Source organism: Hyperolius riggenbachi, chromosome 4 (genome assembly GCF_040937935.1).
Source record: "Hyperolius riggenbachi isolate aHypRig1 chromosome 4, aHypRig1.pri, whole genome shotgun sequence".
Lineage (NCBI taxonomy): Eukaryota > Metazoa > Chordata > Amphibia > Anura > Hyperoliidae > Hyperolius > Hyperolius riggenbachi.
The window spans coordinates 319,465,586-319,482,970 of record NC_090649.1 but is presented as its reverse complement, the minus strand read 5'-3'; the positions used below and the strand labels follow the sequence as shown (position 1 = coordinate 319,482,970).

The 17,385-nt window shown below is 41.9% G+C and overlaps 1 protein-coding gene across 10 annotated transcripts in view; it reads right to left on the bottom strand.

The window, feature by feature from the left end:
- SASH1 (SAM and SH3 domain containing 1) overlaps positions 1 to 17,385 on the bottom strand; it is a 1,147,574-nt gene that overhangs the window by 146,219 nt on the left and 983,970 nt on the right. For all 10 annotated transcript variants that reach the window (XM_068231708.1, XM_068231715.1, XM_068231717.1 and 7 more), the window contains 2 exons: positions 2,572 to 2,612; positions 2,275 to 2,361 (listed from right to left, as the gene is read on the bottom strand). In XM_068231708.1, coding sequence (XP_068087809.1) covers positions 2,275 to 2,361; positions 2,572 to 2,612 — 128 coding nt within the window. The remainder of the gene's footprint in view (positions 1 to 2,274; positions 2,362 to 2,571; positions 2,613 to 17,385) is intronic.

Here is a 17,385-nt window from a genome sequence, read left to right as displayed (position 1 = left end):
GGCTACCAATTAATAAGAAGATTCAGTTCAAACTCTTAATCATAACCTACAAAGCTCTCCACAATCTCTCTCCCCTGTACAACTCCTCACTAGTCTCCAGATACCAACCCAACCGCAATCTCAGATCTGCACACGAGCTTCTTCTATCCTCTTCTACAATTACCTCCTCACATTCACGTGTACAAGACTTCTCACGTGCCTCACCCCTCCTCTGGAATGCCCTTCCACAACACATCCGCCACTCTTCCACCTTCGAAACCTTTAAACGCTCCCTCAAAACCCACCTTTTCCGACAAGCATATTCTCTAGCTTAGGCCATGCACCCACTAAATAACCTAATTACGCACTGCCTGTACATATACTGTATACTTCCCCCACCTCTTGTTTCCACCCCATTCCTTTAGATTGTAAGCTCGCAAGGGCAGGGCTCTCACCCTTTTGTGTCATGGAATGTTATTAATTCAATTGCTTGCACACTGTTAGACATTTATACATTTTAGTTATGTTAAATCAAGTTGTAATCAGCAGTGCTGTATCTTGTATCAGTGTTCATATTTCATGTATATCATTGTCTGTATCATTATGTATCCCTTGTTTGTTTTCTTACATTGTACAGCGCCACGGAATATGTTGGCGCTTTATAAATAATAATAATAATAATAATAATAAATATATATATATATATATATATATATATATATATATATATATATATATATATATATATATATATATATATATATATATATATATATATAATTTAAAATCCATAATGACCTGCTTCATGGTGCATCCCTCTCGATCCTGCCGTCACGACACTCACCGGCATATTACTTCCATATTATGCATCATGAAGCAGGCAATTATGGATTTTAAATTTTATATATACTCAGTGCTAGCCCGTCCGCTCTTGTTTATCCCCTGAAGATGGCAGATTGCCGCAGATAGAGATCACTGAGTACCTCACTGGGTGGGAAGCGACATATGCCAGAAGGGGGTCCTAAGCGGATTAGGACCCCCCTGAAGTGAGTGTACTCTGCACCCCATGTTTTGCCTTCTTATCCAGAAATAAAATGAGATTTGCTTCAAAACCACTGAAAGCATCCCTGTTTTGTGTCACTGCACTGTAAGTGCATATACAGGTGGTGACAAGTGGGAAGATATACCTCACAAAGGAGAGGACTAAGGAATACTCCTGCGCTGTGAATACTGTACTTATACTGTCTACTGGGAGAGAAGGATTTATCCTTACACAGATGCAATACTGTTCTTCTTACTCATTGTGTTTTGGGCGCCACAGTTACTCAAATATATAGGGACTTTTTTTAGTCAGCCTCCATTTTCCATTCTATCAATGGGGTTTGAACAACCACCCTCTTACTTCAGGGACCACTATTATCCATTAGAGGAGTTAGGAGGAAGTTACCAAAAGCAAAAAATGTTGCTGAAAAGAATTCTTACAGCTAATCACACAATCCATAGAAAGTGATGTGTAAAGGTGGCCACACCACATTTTTTTTAATTTTGATTAGATTCAAGCATTCCGATCCAATTTTCCGATTGATCAGAAGTTAAGATCAGATCAGAATCTTTAAGGTACCACACACTTTTTTTGAGATTGCCATAATTTCGGAATAAAAGATTGCAAATCCCGAAATATGGTTAAAACAATGGTTATAAAAAAAAAAAAGTGAATTAATAAAGTTCGGTATGTACTGAATACAATTTCCTTTGGTTGAATACAATTTTATAATCCATCAGTAGGATCGACTGAAGAAAAAAATGCAGACATTTGTGTGATCCTGGACTAATGAGTTAGCATGGTATAGTATGAACATCTGAGAATGAGATGGCTTATATAGTATAACAGATGGTAATCCTAACTGAGCTGTGCACCTGCAGTAGTGGAGACTCACTTCACAATACATATAAAAAGGGTAAAAATGATCAATATTAATCTAAATTACAAAATAAAAAAAAAATGAAACAAACCAAATCAAAGTATTAACTGTTACACTGCATTAATGTTTGTGATGTAAGAAGTTTCTTCTCAGTCTAGCTAGTGATTTTATTTTGTTCAGCTGTTGCCTAGATACAGGGTCATCCTGTGATTTTGCATCAGACATAACAAAGCAGGTCTCCTGGCTTAGATTGATGGCAACAGCTTTCTAGACATGTGTTGTATATGCACCCTAAAACAGAACCTGATGCTTTTCCTTGGATATGAACGGCACACCTGGAAACAAAGAATTGGGTTAGTGTGACTTAAATTACCTTTCGAAGTCTGCCTCATTATCCCTTTTTGACTTTTACGGAAATTTTGCCAGAAAGATTTGTTTTTCTTCTTCCAGTCAATTTTTCCTAAGGGTTAAAGTAAAAAGGAAGGGAAAAGTGAGTTGAGCCTATTTTATTAAATATCCAGTGTGTTGATAAAGGCAGAGCATGAACAATTACAAAGCCCAAAGGTGTAAGAAAAAGCGTGGTTTTTGTACTAGAGAAAACCGAGAAAGGAAAAGAGCTGCAGGGACATGTTTAAAACGTCAGTAAAGCTAATAAAATGCATATACTAACCTAAAGAGCTGTCCTCTGAGCTTGACTTATGTAAAGACAGTCTGAAAGAGAAGGAAAACAGAATTACTGTCCAGTGTTACAGATTCCAACATGTGTACAGTTTATTGGATTGTACAATTTAGAAGTAGCAGGCAAGCATCCATAGAAGTATGTGATTATTGCAATTCCCAGTGCCTGACAGCAGAGAGCAGCAGAGTTTCAGCAGAACCTGAAATGACGACTACCACAACGTTTAACCATTTTTTAACGTAACGCAGAAGGAGTTTTTGATGGTGGGTTAAGGTAATAATAATCAGACTTTATACATTAATGCTACCATTTACTTTAAATAATTAATTAAAGCCATGTGCACACTGAAAAAGCAAGTGTGAACCATGTAAATTAACTACCTTAATTCATCACTGCAGTTCCAGATGCTTCATTTCATACAATATGCACATCCTCCTCAAGTTCAGTCTGTAAGAATTACTAGCAAGCTTGTGACAAGGAGGGGGTGTAAAATGTTGATACTTCAGTAGTGGGATGGCGCTGGATGGTGGTCCAGAGGCTTTCTACATCCTCTTAGAGCCCACCGTTGCTGCTCTCCCCCCGGCTTCTTGTGGCCAGGCTCCCGTCAGTCTACAAGCGCACCCCTATCACGCATGCGCAGCAGATTGAAGCACTCATGCAGGGAGGAAAATAGCCATGCAAAAGTGGCTTCCTTTTATTGGGCATGCATGCCAAGTATGGATGCGCTTATGCACATCAGGAGCGCTGGCACCAGAAACATATTTAATGAGGTCTTGTAGAATAGACTAAAAGGGACCAAACGTTGGAAAGGTGGGGTGTAAATGCCCCTGGCAGATATCTTTGCAGATAGCCACTTTAATAATAAGCTCGAATGCTATACCCATGGTTTCTAAAAAGTTAAATTATTTCAACTTATGAATGTATCACTTCTGAAGTGCTGATAACTTCTGCAAGCTTGAACCCATTATACATGCTGCATTGTAGTTTTTGCAACACAAATGTAAAAATATGCAAAGACTTCAAAACAGCGCAGAAAAGGAAAAAAAACAGACTAGAAAAACACAAGAGCATTGAACATGGTGCACAAAGCAATCAAAAACACCAGCCTCTGAGAAGAAAAAAATGTCTGCTAGCCTTCTGATGAGAACTACATGACCACAAAGCAGCAGATACATAAATAAGAAAAAAACCTAGGTATATGAACATTTTCTGGGGGAGATTAAGTCCTATCCCCACAGCCTGTCACCTTGCTCGTGAAGCTGCACTGTATCTTACATTACAGTACAGCCTGCTTAATAAACCTCGCTCCATACTACAGTCTCACACAGTGTGCTAAAGTAAGTGGTGTCTCAAACAACTTATTTCTGCAACTGTGTTTGGCCTTACTTGTGCTGCAAATCCATTGAAGATCATAGGAAACCTTCTGCAACTAGCGCTGACACAAATCACAAAGTAAGAACATATCTAGCTATGAGTAAGGACTGACAGTCCGAATCATGTCAGCTATGTAAAGTTTGCCGAGGTTGATGCTGGATACGTCCATAATAAAGATCTACACTTTTCTGACAAGTGCAGACCATTCTTCCTCCCCTTCTGACTTTGGATTTGCTGCCCAGGTCAAGCACTGCAGTGAAAGTTGGTGGAGTGGAGCGGTGATCACCCTGTCTTTTATAAGAACATATCTAATGCAAATATATGTGTCACTCAATGCAAGTGCCTTGATAAATGTCCCCTTCTGAGCTCAGGCCAATGGTATTTTTCAACAACATAATTTTTATTATGTTTTAATGCAGTGGCGTAGCTAGGGTATTTGACACTCATTGCTGATTATCTACTTATTCACAACCCCCCTCCCCCCCCCCCCCCCCCCCAAGAAAGGCTTTAGTGCAGCACGCAGAGCACACAGCAACAACAACAACAAAAATGGGTGTGGCCATGACATGCCGCAGGCAGGACTAGCTGTAATGTATCAATGTAACTCTAAAGCGGGGGTGCCCATTAGGCCATTCTACCGGTAGATCGCGACCGCCTGTTGAGTAGAGTGCGGCCTGTTGAGTAGATTGTAGCAATCTGAAGCCATGCAGCTGCGGCTGTCAGATTTTGCTGCTATCGCAGCTTCACAGTGAAGAGAGAACAGGGGAGAGGTGCGGCTGAAGGGGAGGCGTGGCTGAAGGGAGAGGAGAGAATAAGGAGACAGGTCTCTTCCCCCTTTATGCTGTGTGACTCATACAGTGTCTCCTCCCCTTCAGGCTGCTTGGGACTCTGGGAGAGGGAGGTGGCCCTGCTCAGCTCTCCGTGGCAAGCTGCTGGTGTCGTCAGGGCTCTCTTCCAGTAGGTATTACACACACACTTATCCTGCAGCTCTCTCTGCTCGCCACTCTTCATGCTGCACTGACAGGTTTTATCACTCTGCCTCACGTTTTTCACAGCTACCATCCCCTAGTCCCCTTTGTTAGCCATGTGCTCTCAGCGTGCAGTGCATTGACAATCCTGTCATGCTGAATGACGAAATGGTCATCTATCTCATGAAGTTTTTGGATGACAGCTTGAAAAGCTGATGTGTGTGTAGTACACTGAGTCAGGGATAGGATGGTCGTGTATGCTGCTGGGGGGGGGGGGGGGGAGGGGGGCGGAGGTGTTCGGGGTGTGGTAGATCTCGCAGATTCGGCAGTTCTTAAAGTAGCTCGCAAGCCAAAAAAGCGCGGGCACCCCTGCTCTAAAGCAATGCCCAAGTTTCCTCCCAAAACACAGTTAGGCAAAGTGCCCCTGAAGGTAATTGGACAACCTTCCCCGAACACTTAAAGAGGAACTCCAGTGAAAATAATGTAATAAAAAAGTGCTTAATTTTTACAATAATTATGTATAAATTATTTAGTTAGTGTTTGCCAATTGTAAAATCTTTTAAATCCCTGATTTACATTTGGACATTTATCACATGGTGACATTTTTACTGCTGGCAGGTGATGTAGCTGCCATTTGCTGTTTTGGCAGTTGGAAACAGCTGTAAACAGCCATTTCCCACAATGCAACAAGGTTCACAGACAGGAAACTGCCAGGAGTACCATGGTCCTTTAGAGTTTCTTGTAGGAGGGCTTTTTACCACAATATCAGCCATACAGAGCCCCCTGATGATCCGTTTGGGAAAAGGAATAGATTTCTCATGTAAAAGGGGGTATCAGCTACTGATTGGGATAAAGTTAAATTATTGGTCAGAGTTTCTCTTTAAGAAAGCAGTGTTTCCCCCCAATGTGATGAAATCGGAGATTCTCATGATGGATGTGTAGACAATAAATCTGCAGAAACTGTGTGATGCTATTAGGTTAACAGTCCAAAATCTTTGAGGAATGCCATGAAGAATAAGGCAGTTTGAAAGGCAAAAAGGGTCAGACTCAGTACCAGCAAGAAATAGATCCATTTTCCTGTTGTATTTCTTTTGGGTCATTTATTAGCATAACATTTAGTAAACATGAGCCCCCAAAATGGCAAATTCTGCAACAATAACCGCAAAGCAGCAAATGCAGCCACTATAACCATCAAATAAATGCAGAAAACGTTACCTCCGACACATGCAATGACGCTGAGCGGGGATAATTACACTGGGTGGGGAGGGTGGAACGCAACACTGGGTTGGAGGCAGGAAGGCAACACCAGATGCATTCCTCCCTCCCTTCCCATGGACCCCCCTCGTGTCCCCTTGCTGGCGCAGCGGTGTTTTATGTAAATCTCTCACCTGCTCCACGTTTTTTCTTGGCAATTGGTTCCTCTCTACTTCCCATTTCCCAGCATTTCATTATGGACATAAGTGCATCAATCTTTGCCCCCAATGAGTGCTGGTGGGGTGGGTGGAATGGAGCTGCTGAGTGGGGTGGGAGGGTAACACTGGATGATGCCAAGAGGGTGACACTGAGTAGGAGATGACACCAGGTGAGCGGTGGGTGACACTGGGTGGGAGAAGAGGGGCCAACATCATTCCTCCCCCTCCATGGGCCCCCCACCTGTGTCCCCTTGCAGAGTACTGGCGCAGCGCTGTGTTTTATAAATCTATAACAATACATAATCATCAGAATTGCAGGTATACTATTTAGTTTACCTATTCTCTTATTTTTCAGCCCTGATTCACAGTAATAAAATCAAAGTGATAGCTAGTTAAGCTGTTACCACTCTGATTCTGTGTAGAATAGGTGCAGCTGTGCTTAGCTGTCGTATTAGAGTGACTAAGCTGTTCATAACAGTTTAAAAAGCTTTCTGCCTCTTCTAACTAATGCTTAAAATATGCCACTATTAATTTACCTTTACCACAGCTCGTTTGCAAAGTTAAGCGTTATTTTTAATGCTGCATGTGGTTAAATAAATTTGCATATGTCACAACACACTTTGTGAGGTTATTGTATGTTTGTTTTAACCAAAGTTTAACAAGGAGGCAGGATACATAGACTGCTATAAATATCTGGAGCCAATATTATACATTTTAGAAGGACTACATCTGAAGCTCATCATTGCAGTTGCGGTCTTACCAATGTAGGTATAAACTGCTTCAATAATCTGCCTTTCTACACTAGTTTAGCATCATACAATCTTTCACATTTTCAGCTCTAGGATTTTAAAGAAATAACTGTGCAAGCTACAATGCAAAGACTGACAAGAACTTAAGATTGATCTTCCTTCTGTTTCTATTACTGCAATCAAACTGCATTGTAACCATTTTCTACTCAGCAGTAAGTCAAGCACTGAAAGACCTCATTTTTTGCTGTAATTCCACAGCAAAAATAAAAAGGGCAATGATTAAAGTGTAACTGTCGGGCACAAAATCAAGAATCCATGCTTTATTTTTATCTGGTAAACAAGTAATACGGATGCAAACCAGGCAATCCAAAAGTTCAGAATCAGAATCATTTATTTCGCCAAGCATGACTGGGTCATACCCGGAATTGGTTTTAGCAACAAACAGGCCTCACTGGCATTAGAAGCGAGAAAACAAGACAGTGAAAAACAGATGACAATGCTCTATAGGTACAATGATGCAATGACATTACAGAAAAAACGGGAGACCACTGAGACAAAAAATAAAAGATATAAACACACACAACAGTAGTAGTGCAGAACACACTCGGGGACATGGGTGCGGCCCCTAAAGGGGTGCGACTATAGGGGGGGTCCTGGTTTGGAGGGAGTTCAAGAGTCTCACCGCTGTGGGGAAAAAAGTGTCTCTGTGCCTCGATGTCTTGGTGGGGAGGGCCAGGAACCTCTGGCCCAATGGAAGTCGTTTGAAGAACCGATGGCCTGGGTGCGACTGATCATTGACCATTTTCATTGCTCTCCACCTCATCCTGGAGTTTTGAATGAGCTCCAGTGGGGGGGAGGGGTTTTCCAATTATTTTCTCTGCTGTTCTGATAACACTCTGTAGTTTGTATCCATCGCTGGCCGAGGCGCCGGCATACCAGACGAGGATGGAGGAGCAAAGGACCGACTCAATGGTGGCAGAGTAGAAAGACTTAAGTAGTTCATGGGTCATGCTAAACTTTTTTAGTTGGCGCAGGAAGAAAAGTCTCTGCTGGGCCTTCTTTTGGGTTGAGATAGTGTTTGCTTTCCAGTTCAGGTCCGCGGAGATCGTAGTGCCCAGGAGACGAACACTTGATACTCTTTCGACTTCAGACCCATCAATATGGATCGGACGGGGGGTGGTGTTTTGCCTTCTGAAGTCAATGAGCATCTCAACGGTTTTGGTAGTATTGAGGACCAGCTTGTTCTCCCTGCATTAATGGCAGATTCTTTTCACCTCCTGACGGTAGGTGCGCTCATCGTTCTTGCTTATGAGGCCAACAATGGTGGCATCGTCAGCAAATTTGATGACCTTTACTGAGTTGGCCATGGAAGCGCAGTTGTTTGTGTAAAGCGAGAACAGGAAAGGTGAAATGACATCCCTGTGGGGCTCCAGTGTTGGTGATTTTTGGACTGGAGGAGATGTCACCCAGCTTCACAGTTTGGGACCGGTTTGTGAGAAAGTCCGTAATCCAACAGCGGAGGGTAGGGTGGACGTCAAGTGCCATGAGGTTGTTGTGCAGTATGCACACAATCTGTTACTTTTCTTGTTTATAATTGATCATTCCCCAGTTTACCTGACTCTTATTTGGTACGTTGCCGCACAAAGGAAGTTGCAGGACATACTGGGTTGTCTTTTTTTGCTTCTTTATTTCCCCTCAGACTTAACTAATGTACAGAAGCAAAAAAAGACAACCCAGAATGCCCTGCAACTTCCATTGTGCGGAACCGTACCAAATAAGAGTCAGGTAAACTGGGGAATGATCATTTATAAACAAGAAAAGTAATAGAGATTTTAACTTTTGGATTGCCTGGTTAGCATCCATATTACTTGTTTACCAGATAAAAATAGAGAATTGATTTTTGATTTTATGCCCGATAGTTTCACTTTAGGGCTCAGTTTAAATGAGCATTAGTACAGAATGCCCATAAGGCACTTGTATGTGTTATTCCCAGGGCATTTTTTTATGTTATGCTTTACAAAATGTGTGGCAAGTATAAGGAAATGATGGCAGTATTGCATGGAAACATGCGATTTTGTGAGTTCACCCAAACTATAATTTTTCATCAGACTTGAGGCCTCTTTTCCACGGACAGCTGAACTGCTCGTTTAATGATCATCAGGCATCATTTAGTATGTGGGTAACAAGTCTGTATCCATCCATATTTACTACTGGAAGAAGGCTTTACCATTTGAAAGGGTGGGCACTGGGGACAGAAATTGAGTTAGGTATGGCTAAGTCCCTACAAAGGTAGTCATTAACAAAATAGCAGCAGAAGGCTTATTTGAAAGGATATATCACAGGTCATTAAAGTTCTCCCTCTAGCAGAAGATTAACAGTATTACATTGTGCCATAAATGACATCAGTATTGTTGCCAGGAAGTTCCTTACCAGCACTAGGGACAGGCTTAGCCAAATAAGTTGGTGGGAGGAGTTAACCAACCCTACCCTTTGCAGCTGGAATGAGGGGGGGGGGGGGGCGCTTAGCCAGTCCTACCCCATGCTGTTGGCAAGGGAACCCTGGTGGCAATGTTGATATTACCTTGTTACTCAAGTGAGGTTTTTGCCACTGCTCATTAATCCAAGCAATGCGACCTATTGGAAGGATGCAGCAAATATAAAGCAAGGCTGCATGTGCACGGACAGTCTTGAGAGGATATGGGACAATTATTCTGAAGATATTTTGCATATTCTAGAGGATATGGGGTAGGAATACAAATAAATGGTTTAAAAAAACAAAACACTATGTAAGGAGTGAGGGAAAGAGGTTATAAAAATAATTAAAGACCTCATCAAGGAATTCTATAGGATTTAAAGAGTCATATGGTTTGAAAATGAAAGCTATAGAACCAAAAGGGGAGATTGTGCACATAATAATAACAATACTAACATTTGTATAGCGCTTTTCTCCTGTTGGACTCAAAGTGCGTAAGAGCTGCAGCCACTAAAGTGGACCATATTGCAGTGTTAGGTAGACTTGCCTAAGGACTCCTTACTGAATATGTACTGGTTTGCTGAATAGGAAGAGCAGAGATTTGAACCCTGGTCTCCTGTGTCAGAGGCAGAATATTTAACCAGCACACTATTCAGCCACTGTTGCTTAAGTCTAGGGGACAGCAAGATTAAACATGTCCAGGAAAAAAACATGGCTGCTCGCATCACAGGAGAAATACAAGGACGCTAGCTTTTCATCATTTCATTCTTGAAATGCTGCATTTAACGTATCACATGTTCTGGCTGAAGTTATGAAGTAGCACAGGCATATTTTTACACAGTCCTCATGTGGATTTTTGGTTCTTTTTTAATATGTCATTTTGCACCAGACTAAGAGTAGTAACATGGAGAGTGCCTACAAGGTCTAATATTCTATAAGGTAGCTGCATAGATTTGAATATGAGAACAGGTACAGAACATGTATGCTACAGCCAACAGGAGAATTACTTCAGAAGGAATTTTCAATCTACGCAAATAAAAATAATGTCAACTCTGATGTTGTACAATGTAATCAGTACTTATTGAAAACATTTGCTTTAATAGAAGAAGAATAGAACACAAGAGAAAGCTGAACTGAATAGTATGCAGTGGCATTATACTATATACTCCCTTGGCTTATATTATTTTCCCCTGTGAGCGTGCATAACCACACCCATCTCTAGCACAGTTAAGCATATAAATGAGCGGTGCTCATAGTTCAGTTAGTAGCTAGTAGAAGGTGAGGTGTTTTTAATTTCATTTCTCCCATTTAGCTGACCCCTGGGCTTTTGGCATGGTTCCCACTAGAACGCTGATAAAAACTAGCATTTTTGCCTGGTTAGAGTAGGACTCACCAGATCGGGGACACTTTGGCGCAGTTGGTGAGCTTAAATGCGTTAAAGCGTAACCAAGAGCCCCTGTCACTGTTTTCCTGTTGTGTGCTGCAGCACCCTCTGTATTTATATATTTCTTATGGAGTCTGGGGACCTCCAGTGCTGCGTGCATGCTTTGCATAGTATTGCATAAAATTCGGTTTGTGCTGCTCATCCCTTGGCTTATATTATACGGTCAACAGCATAATCCATCTAGTATTAATGGAGACATGCACCTTGCCACCCTTTATGGAATACAGTACATAACTGACTGAGCTTAGAGGTTGATAAATAATATACAGTATCACCAACTTTTTGCAGTTTCCCCTTAAATATTAAAGTTGGAAATCATTCACATTTGCAGAACTGATCAGCTGCTACTGTGAAACCAACTTCTTCAGAGAGCTTCCTCTGTGTTCTGAATTTTCTCTTGACTGAAGAACCATCAACATGCTACCCTCACTTGAAATAGGCCTGCCACAATTGGCCAGGGTGTACATGTAATTATAGTACTGGGAGATTTGGGCGCAGGGTAAAGCTGAAAGATGGCTCTACCTACTCCTGCAAAAGTCCCAGCGGTGTTAATTACTATACCCCCTCCAGGTCGCCGTGGATTCTGGGGTAAGATGTAATTTGGCTGCCAACATTATGCTGTTTTTACTGTAATGTGAGATCTGCTCTTTGACCAGGATGCATTAATTTCTGTATGAGCAAATACCTGGCTCCTTGGAGGCATCTTCATACAGTGTAGTGTTAATTCTAAAAAGTTTAGCGTTATTGGTTTTAAGAGATGAACAACATGCATTAGATGGCATCATGAGCAAAACACCGCATTTAAAAACGTATGTCAACCCTTTCTAAAGATGGATAAGAAAAACAGTTTGCTTTTAAATGGCGCAGCAGTGAAAGTGAAGTGAGATATCAAATGTCTGGGAGCTTATTTTGTTTAAAACAAATAAGCAGACATTACATTTTTCACTGCGACCCTTAGGACCAGTTTCAGGGCAGCAATTACATTAAAATGAAGGTTATTTGTATGCTGATTAGAATTCCCCAATAATGATGAAGTGAAGCTTGGCAGGAAACATGGCTATGTTTTGACACACAGCCAAGTGCCGTCACTCGGCTGGATGTCTTTAGGATATGTTGTCTGCTGATGTACAGCTTTATTAGCAGGTCCCTATAAAACACAGACAGCTCCTTAACAGACCGGCATAGCAAATACTCCTGATGGAAGGTGCACAATAATGCTTCTACAAGATAGACCACTCAGATGTAATTTTATATTCAGATGTTATTTAGGAAAGTTCAGAAATCAGCAGCTCTGCCAAGTCCACTTTTTCCTTTGTGCAGTAACTTGTTCTTGCTTTATCAGAGGGTGAGAGGGTACAAGGAACAGTACACTGTGTATAATGGAAGGGCAGCTCCTGCACAGCACAGCTTCAATCAAGCAAAGGACCGCTGCCATCTCTCCAATCGAAGAAGAATTAGCAGGTTTAGCGGCTCACTTTACTTTAACAAAAAATGTGTCCCATGAGAAAAGAATAACAAAAGTTTGTTTTCCTAAAACAGAAAGAATTTGCGATAATTCAGGTTGGAGTGAGCTTGAGATGTCTCCCAGAGCAACACTGCTGAATATATGCAAATTGACCATTGACCATGAGAAAAGAATGACTGGTTAAAACTCTTGCCTTGCAGCACAGGAGACTTGGGTTTGAATCCCATCAAGAACACTGCAAGTCTGTCAGTTATCCACATGTTTAGGTCAATTTCCTTCTACAGGGTTTTCTGGATCACTTATGTATGCCATCCCTAGTGAATCCATACCGATCAGGATGATCAATAGGCTGATCACAGATATGGAGGGATCATATCCCAGTGATGAGCACTTGTAGTATTGTACAGGAATAGGCAGGTAAAGCGATTACACAACCCCGCACTCCTGGCATACAGTGTACTGGCAGCAGGCAAAGCAGTAGCTTTTATAAACAGATCTCAGATGCGTTCTCAGATCTCTTGAAAGAAGTAAAATTTGTAAAGCGTAATGATTTCATTACTGATCCTTCAGCACTGAAATTGATTTAGCATGTTTGTATGTGCCATTCACAAGTATCCTTTATTTGTATCATCATGGACTTCTGTGTCCCACTGTGTGCATATTTTCCTGCTTTGAAGATACAGCTGCTGGTCTCAAAGCAGAACTCCACAATTATACGTGTTCTGCTGCTACCTACATCAAACATGGCGATTACTTTTTAAAATCCCATTTTTACTTGCTTGCAATTTGCTTTGAAAGTCAATCTCTATAGTCAGCTCCCAGACCCCAATATCAGTAGGCCAGCTGACACATGACCAGAGACTTAATCTGAGGAGCATTGAAGTGTTTTTTACAGATTCAACTTTTGAATTGGAAGGGGTGGGGGTAAAAATTACAAAAGTAATTATTATTCAACACCCAACAAATCCAATGAAATTGCATAGAGAACTGTAACTAGGCTAGATGTCCCATGTGGAAGGATTTATTTGCTAGGTTTGAGGTGTCTGGTGTGTGTTAGATAACTTCCTTCCCTTCTTATGTTCTCTCTCTGCTTCTCAGGCATGCTTACAGTCGGATCAATCTTCTTTTGATCTCACACTGACATATGTCACTTCCAGTTTTCCCATGGGCCGTCAATCTTCTCCCGCCACTCTGGCCCATGTTTCTTTCATGTTCTGTTTTCCGCTTAGCTGTAGGAGTCAGGGCAACACAATCTCTTAAGCTGGCAATACACTAGGCCGATTACCCGCCGATCGACAGCAGATTCGATCACTGGGATCGAATCTGCTGTCAAATCGTTCACACTAAACTTCAATCAATTTCGTCCCGAAATAGATCGGTCCCGTCGATCGCTCCGTGTGGGAAATTACCGTCGATCGCCCGCGGATAGGGAGCGCATCGCTAGCGGCGTACGATCGACGCAGGTATACATTACCTGAAGCTGGCTCCTGCATCACCTCCCGACTCCCGGCTGGCATCTTCTCCGTATCACAGCATCCGTGTATAACTTCCTGTGTCACTGCAGTGACAGCGGAAGTAGAAATAGAGGGCGCTCTATTTGAACTTCCGCAGTCACTGGAGTGACAGAAAGTTATACGCAGATGCCGTGATGCAGATAAGATGCCCGGGACCAGGCTTCAGGTAATGTATGGGGGGGGCGGGGTGGACAGGTGACAGCGGCAGCTCAACAGATCGGTTTCAGGCTGAAATCGATTCACAATCTGTTTGCAGTAAAGGCAGCCATACGATCCCTCTCTGATCAGATTCGATCAGAGAGGGATCTATCTGTTGGTCGAATCTGATGGCAAATCGACCAGTGTATGGCTACCTTTAGAACCTTAGTACCACGGTTTATAAGAGGTGGGATTAGTTCCCTGGCAGCCACTGCTTCTTCTATCTGCAGTATTTAACTGTGCCAGCTATCAGTGTTCTAAGTTTACATTTCTGAATTTCAATGTTTTTTTTATAATCCCAGATATTTGTGGCTATTCTACTTCTCATGTAAAACCTCAGTTACTTGTATTTTTCCTGCTTATACAGTAAAATCTCTTTTTAGTAGACTAAAGTAAACATCTGGCTATAGTAAACTTAGTTCCCAGGTCCCGGCCATGCACCTCTTTGAATATACAATGTATGACCATTTCTGATGTAGTAAATTTCTAATACAGTATAGTAAAATACTTTGCCAGGTCCCTTGAAGTTCACTATAGAGGGATTCTTCTGTATATGACTTCTGACAATGGTTCTAAAAATCAATTCTCTCAGTTTAGTGGTTGTATGTATTTAGGTCCCCATTTCTTTTTAATCATTTCCACTATGCCTGATCAGCAACACACTTGTTGCACTACTGCACAACTTCCAACTGCAACTATTTTAGTTATCTACTGTTTGAAGGCATGCAGAGTTGTGGAGTTGGAGTCGAGGAGTCAGAGTAATTTTGGGTACCTGGAGTTCGAGTCGGTGATTTCAATAAACTGAGGAGTCGGAGCTGGATGATTTCTGTACCGACTCCACAGCCCGGAAAGCATGTATTAATCCTTTTGAAAGTCCTACTTACTATCAGAATTAGCAGCAAACGAAGAGGTAAAACCTTGTCACAAAACATGCACTATGAATCTGTTAGAAGGAAATTTTAAAGGTGTGCCAATTCTTGACACAAATATTCTCAGCATGAACACAGTTTTCAGGGAGGACACATTCATGGCAAAGAAAGAAGTATATTACATGGAAAGGGCTAAATACCCCTGACTACATTATGGAGGGCATGGCTTCATTCATGAGCGTTCTCTGTCAGGGTTTTAACTAGTAATGAGCACTTACTAGTTAGCAAAGGACAGTTATCCAGTAGGGCCCTATCCTTGCATGCCTGCCTACTTATGACACAAGTTGGTCTCATAAGTTTAAAAACATCTATAAGAAGCACTTAACCTTTCATACATAGAATGCTCAGCTGAATTCAATATTTATTTTAGGTGTATTGCAAACACACAGTCTCATGGTAGTTTGAGACTTGCATGTAAAGCTGGTCTTAATTAAACATACAATAACTTGTGCAATGTCCTTCATTTAGGCGGGTTAGAGAAAAAAATACCAAATGTGTTGGCTTCAATGAAACACTGCAGTGTTTGCATTTACTGAGAAAGTTTTGACCTGCCCAAGAACGATCTCCATGGAAACCTAAATGGGGAGATAATTGAATGGAACTTATTTTGTTATCCATCCCTTTTTCACATGGATGCCAACAAGGTCAACACTTCGCAGCCTTTGCGTTTCTTTCAGTTTCATGCTAATGCGATAAGAAAACTGAGGGACCATTTGTCTCATCACTCCGGGCCCCCATTTAGATAGATGAACATGCATTCATCCTGTAGCTTTTATAGTAGAATTTGGCTTTCACACTAATTATGTGACTAGGTCGCCTCTAACCAAGTTGCTTGCTTGAGCCGAATGCTAATTTCACTCCTCCTCCTTATTGATTACAGTCTAATTTAGTTCATGTTTATTTCTGTGGTGAATGTCAGCATTGTACAGATCAGACGAAGATAAAATGCGATCTGCTTTTTATTAGTGTTCCCTCTCGGCTTCCCCTCGATACTGAGCTAACAAAGTTATATTTCATTGTAGATAAATATAGGTCTAAGTTTGGTATAATTCAGAACAAAGATGTGTTTTGTTTAAAAGCGGTTATACAGTATGTTCTATCAGTTTTATAACTACAAGGTGTTGCTAGTACTTGGGAAGCCAAGCAAGTGCTCTTGTAAAATGCAGACAGACTGATAAGTGGTAATGCAAGTAGAACTTAAAGATAAACTGTAACGACATATAGTAAGATGCAATTCATTATTCAGGATACCTCTTATCCTGATTTTAGCATCAGAAACACTTCCTATAGCTATGTATTGCTGTATATCGGTATGTAACCTCCTCCTCACACTGAGGCTTAGCCTAGGGCTGTTTCTTATACGGATTTACAACTACGTGGGGTGTCTTTGCTGATCCCCGCCCACCAAACTTATATGTTGTCATACTATAATAGGTATGTCATTGGTGGGTTGTAGCTAGCCCTAGAGAAAACCTAATAACAGCACTTATCACTTGTCAGTAAGGACACAGGTTACTCTTGATTAAGAAGCATATATAGTGTGCCTAGAGTGTTTGGTCAAGAGGCCATGAGCAGGAGGGGAAGCTGTACTCCAGCGCCTGGAATGCAGAAGTCAGGTGAGTTATTCTCCACCCGCCTGCCTGACACATATCTGGAGGGGGGAGAGTGCAGAAGGAGGGGACCCAGGTGAGGGGGGGGGGGGGTCTGGCCCCCCTCCCCACCGCTGTCCCTCCTACTTGTGCTGCTTCCCCTCCTGGGGTCAACTACACTAGCTATACTGGGGCAACTATACTACCTACGCTGGGGGCAACTATACTACGGGCAACTATACTAATTATACTGGGGGCAACTATAATAGCTACTTATTGATGGGGGCAACTATACTAGCTACCTATACTGGGGCAACTATACTATCTATACTGGGGCAACTATATTACCTATACTGGGGGCACCTATACCTGGCATTACCCACCTTAGTGGTGCGCTCAGTATGCCGCACTCACTCCTTTCCCTAAGTGGGTGGGGGGGGGGGGGAGGTGTCATAATACCCAGCACCGAATGTCAAATGCCCTAGAACAGCCTTTCTCAACCTTTTTACCCTGGAGGAAACCTGTAAATAACTTTTGGATCTCAAGGAACCCCTGCAAACAATTTTTTGGTCTCGAGGATCCCCTACATTTATTTTTCAGGAGGCTTGGTCTTTAAATTGGTTAGGCTGCTAATTTCACTATCTCCTATTACACTGCCACTCGTTATACTGTCTCCTGACCCCCCAATTT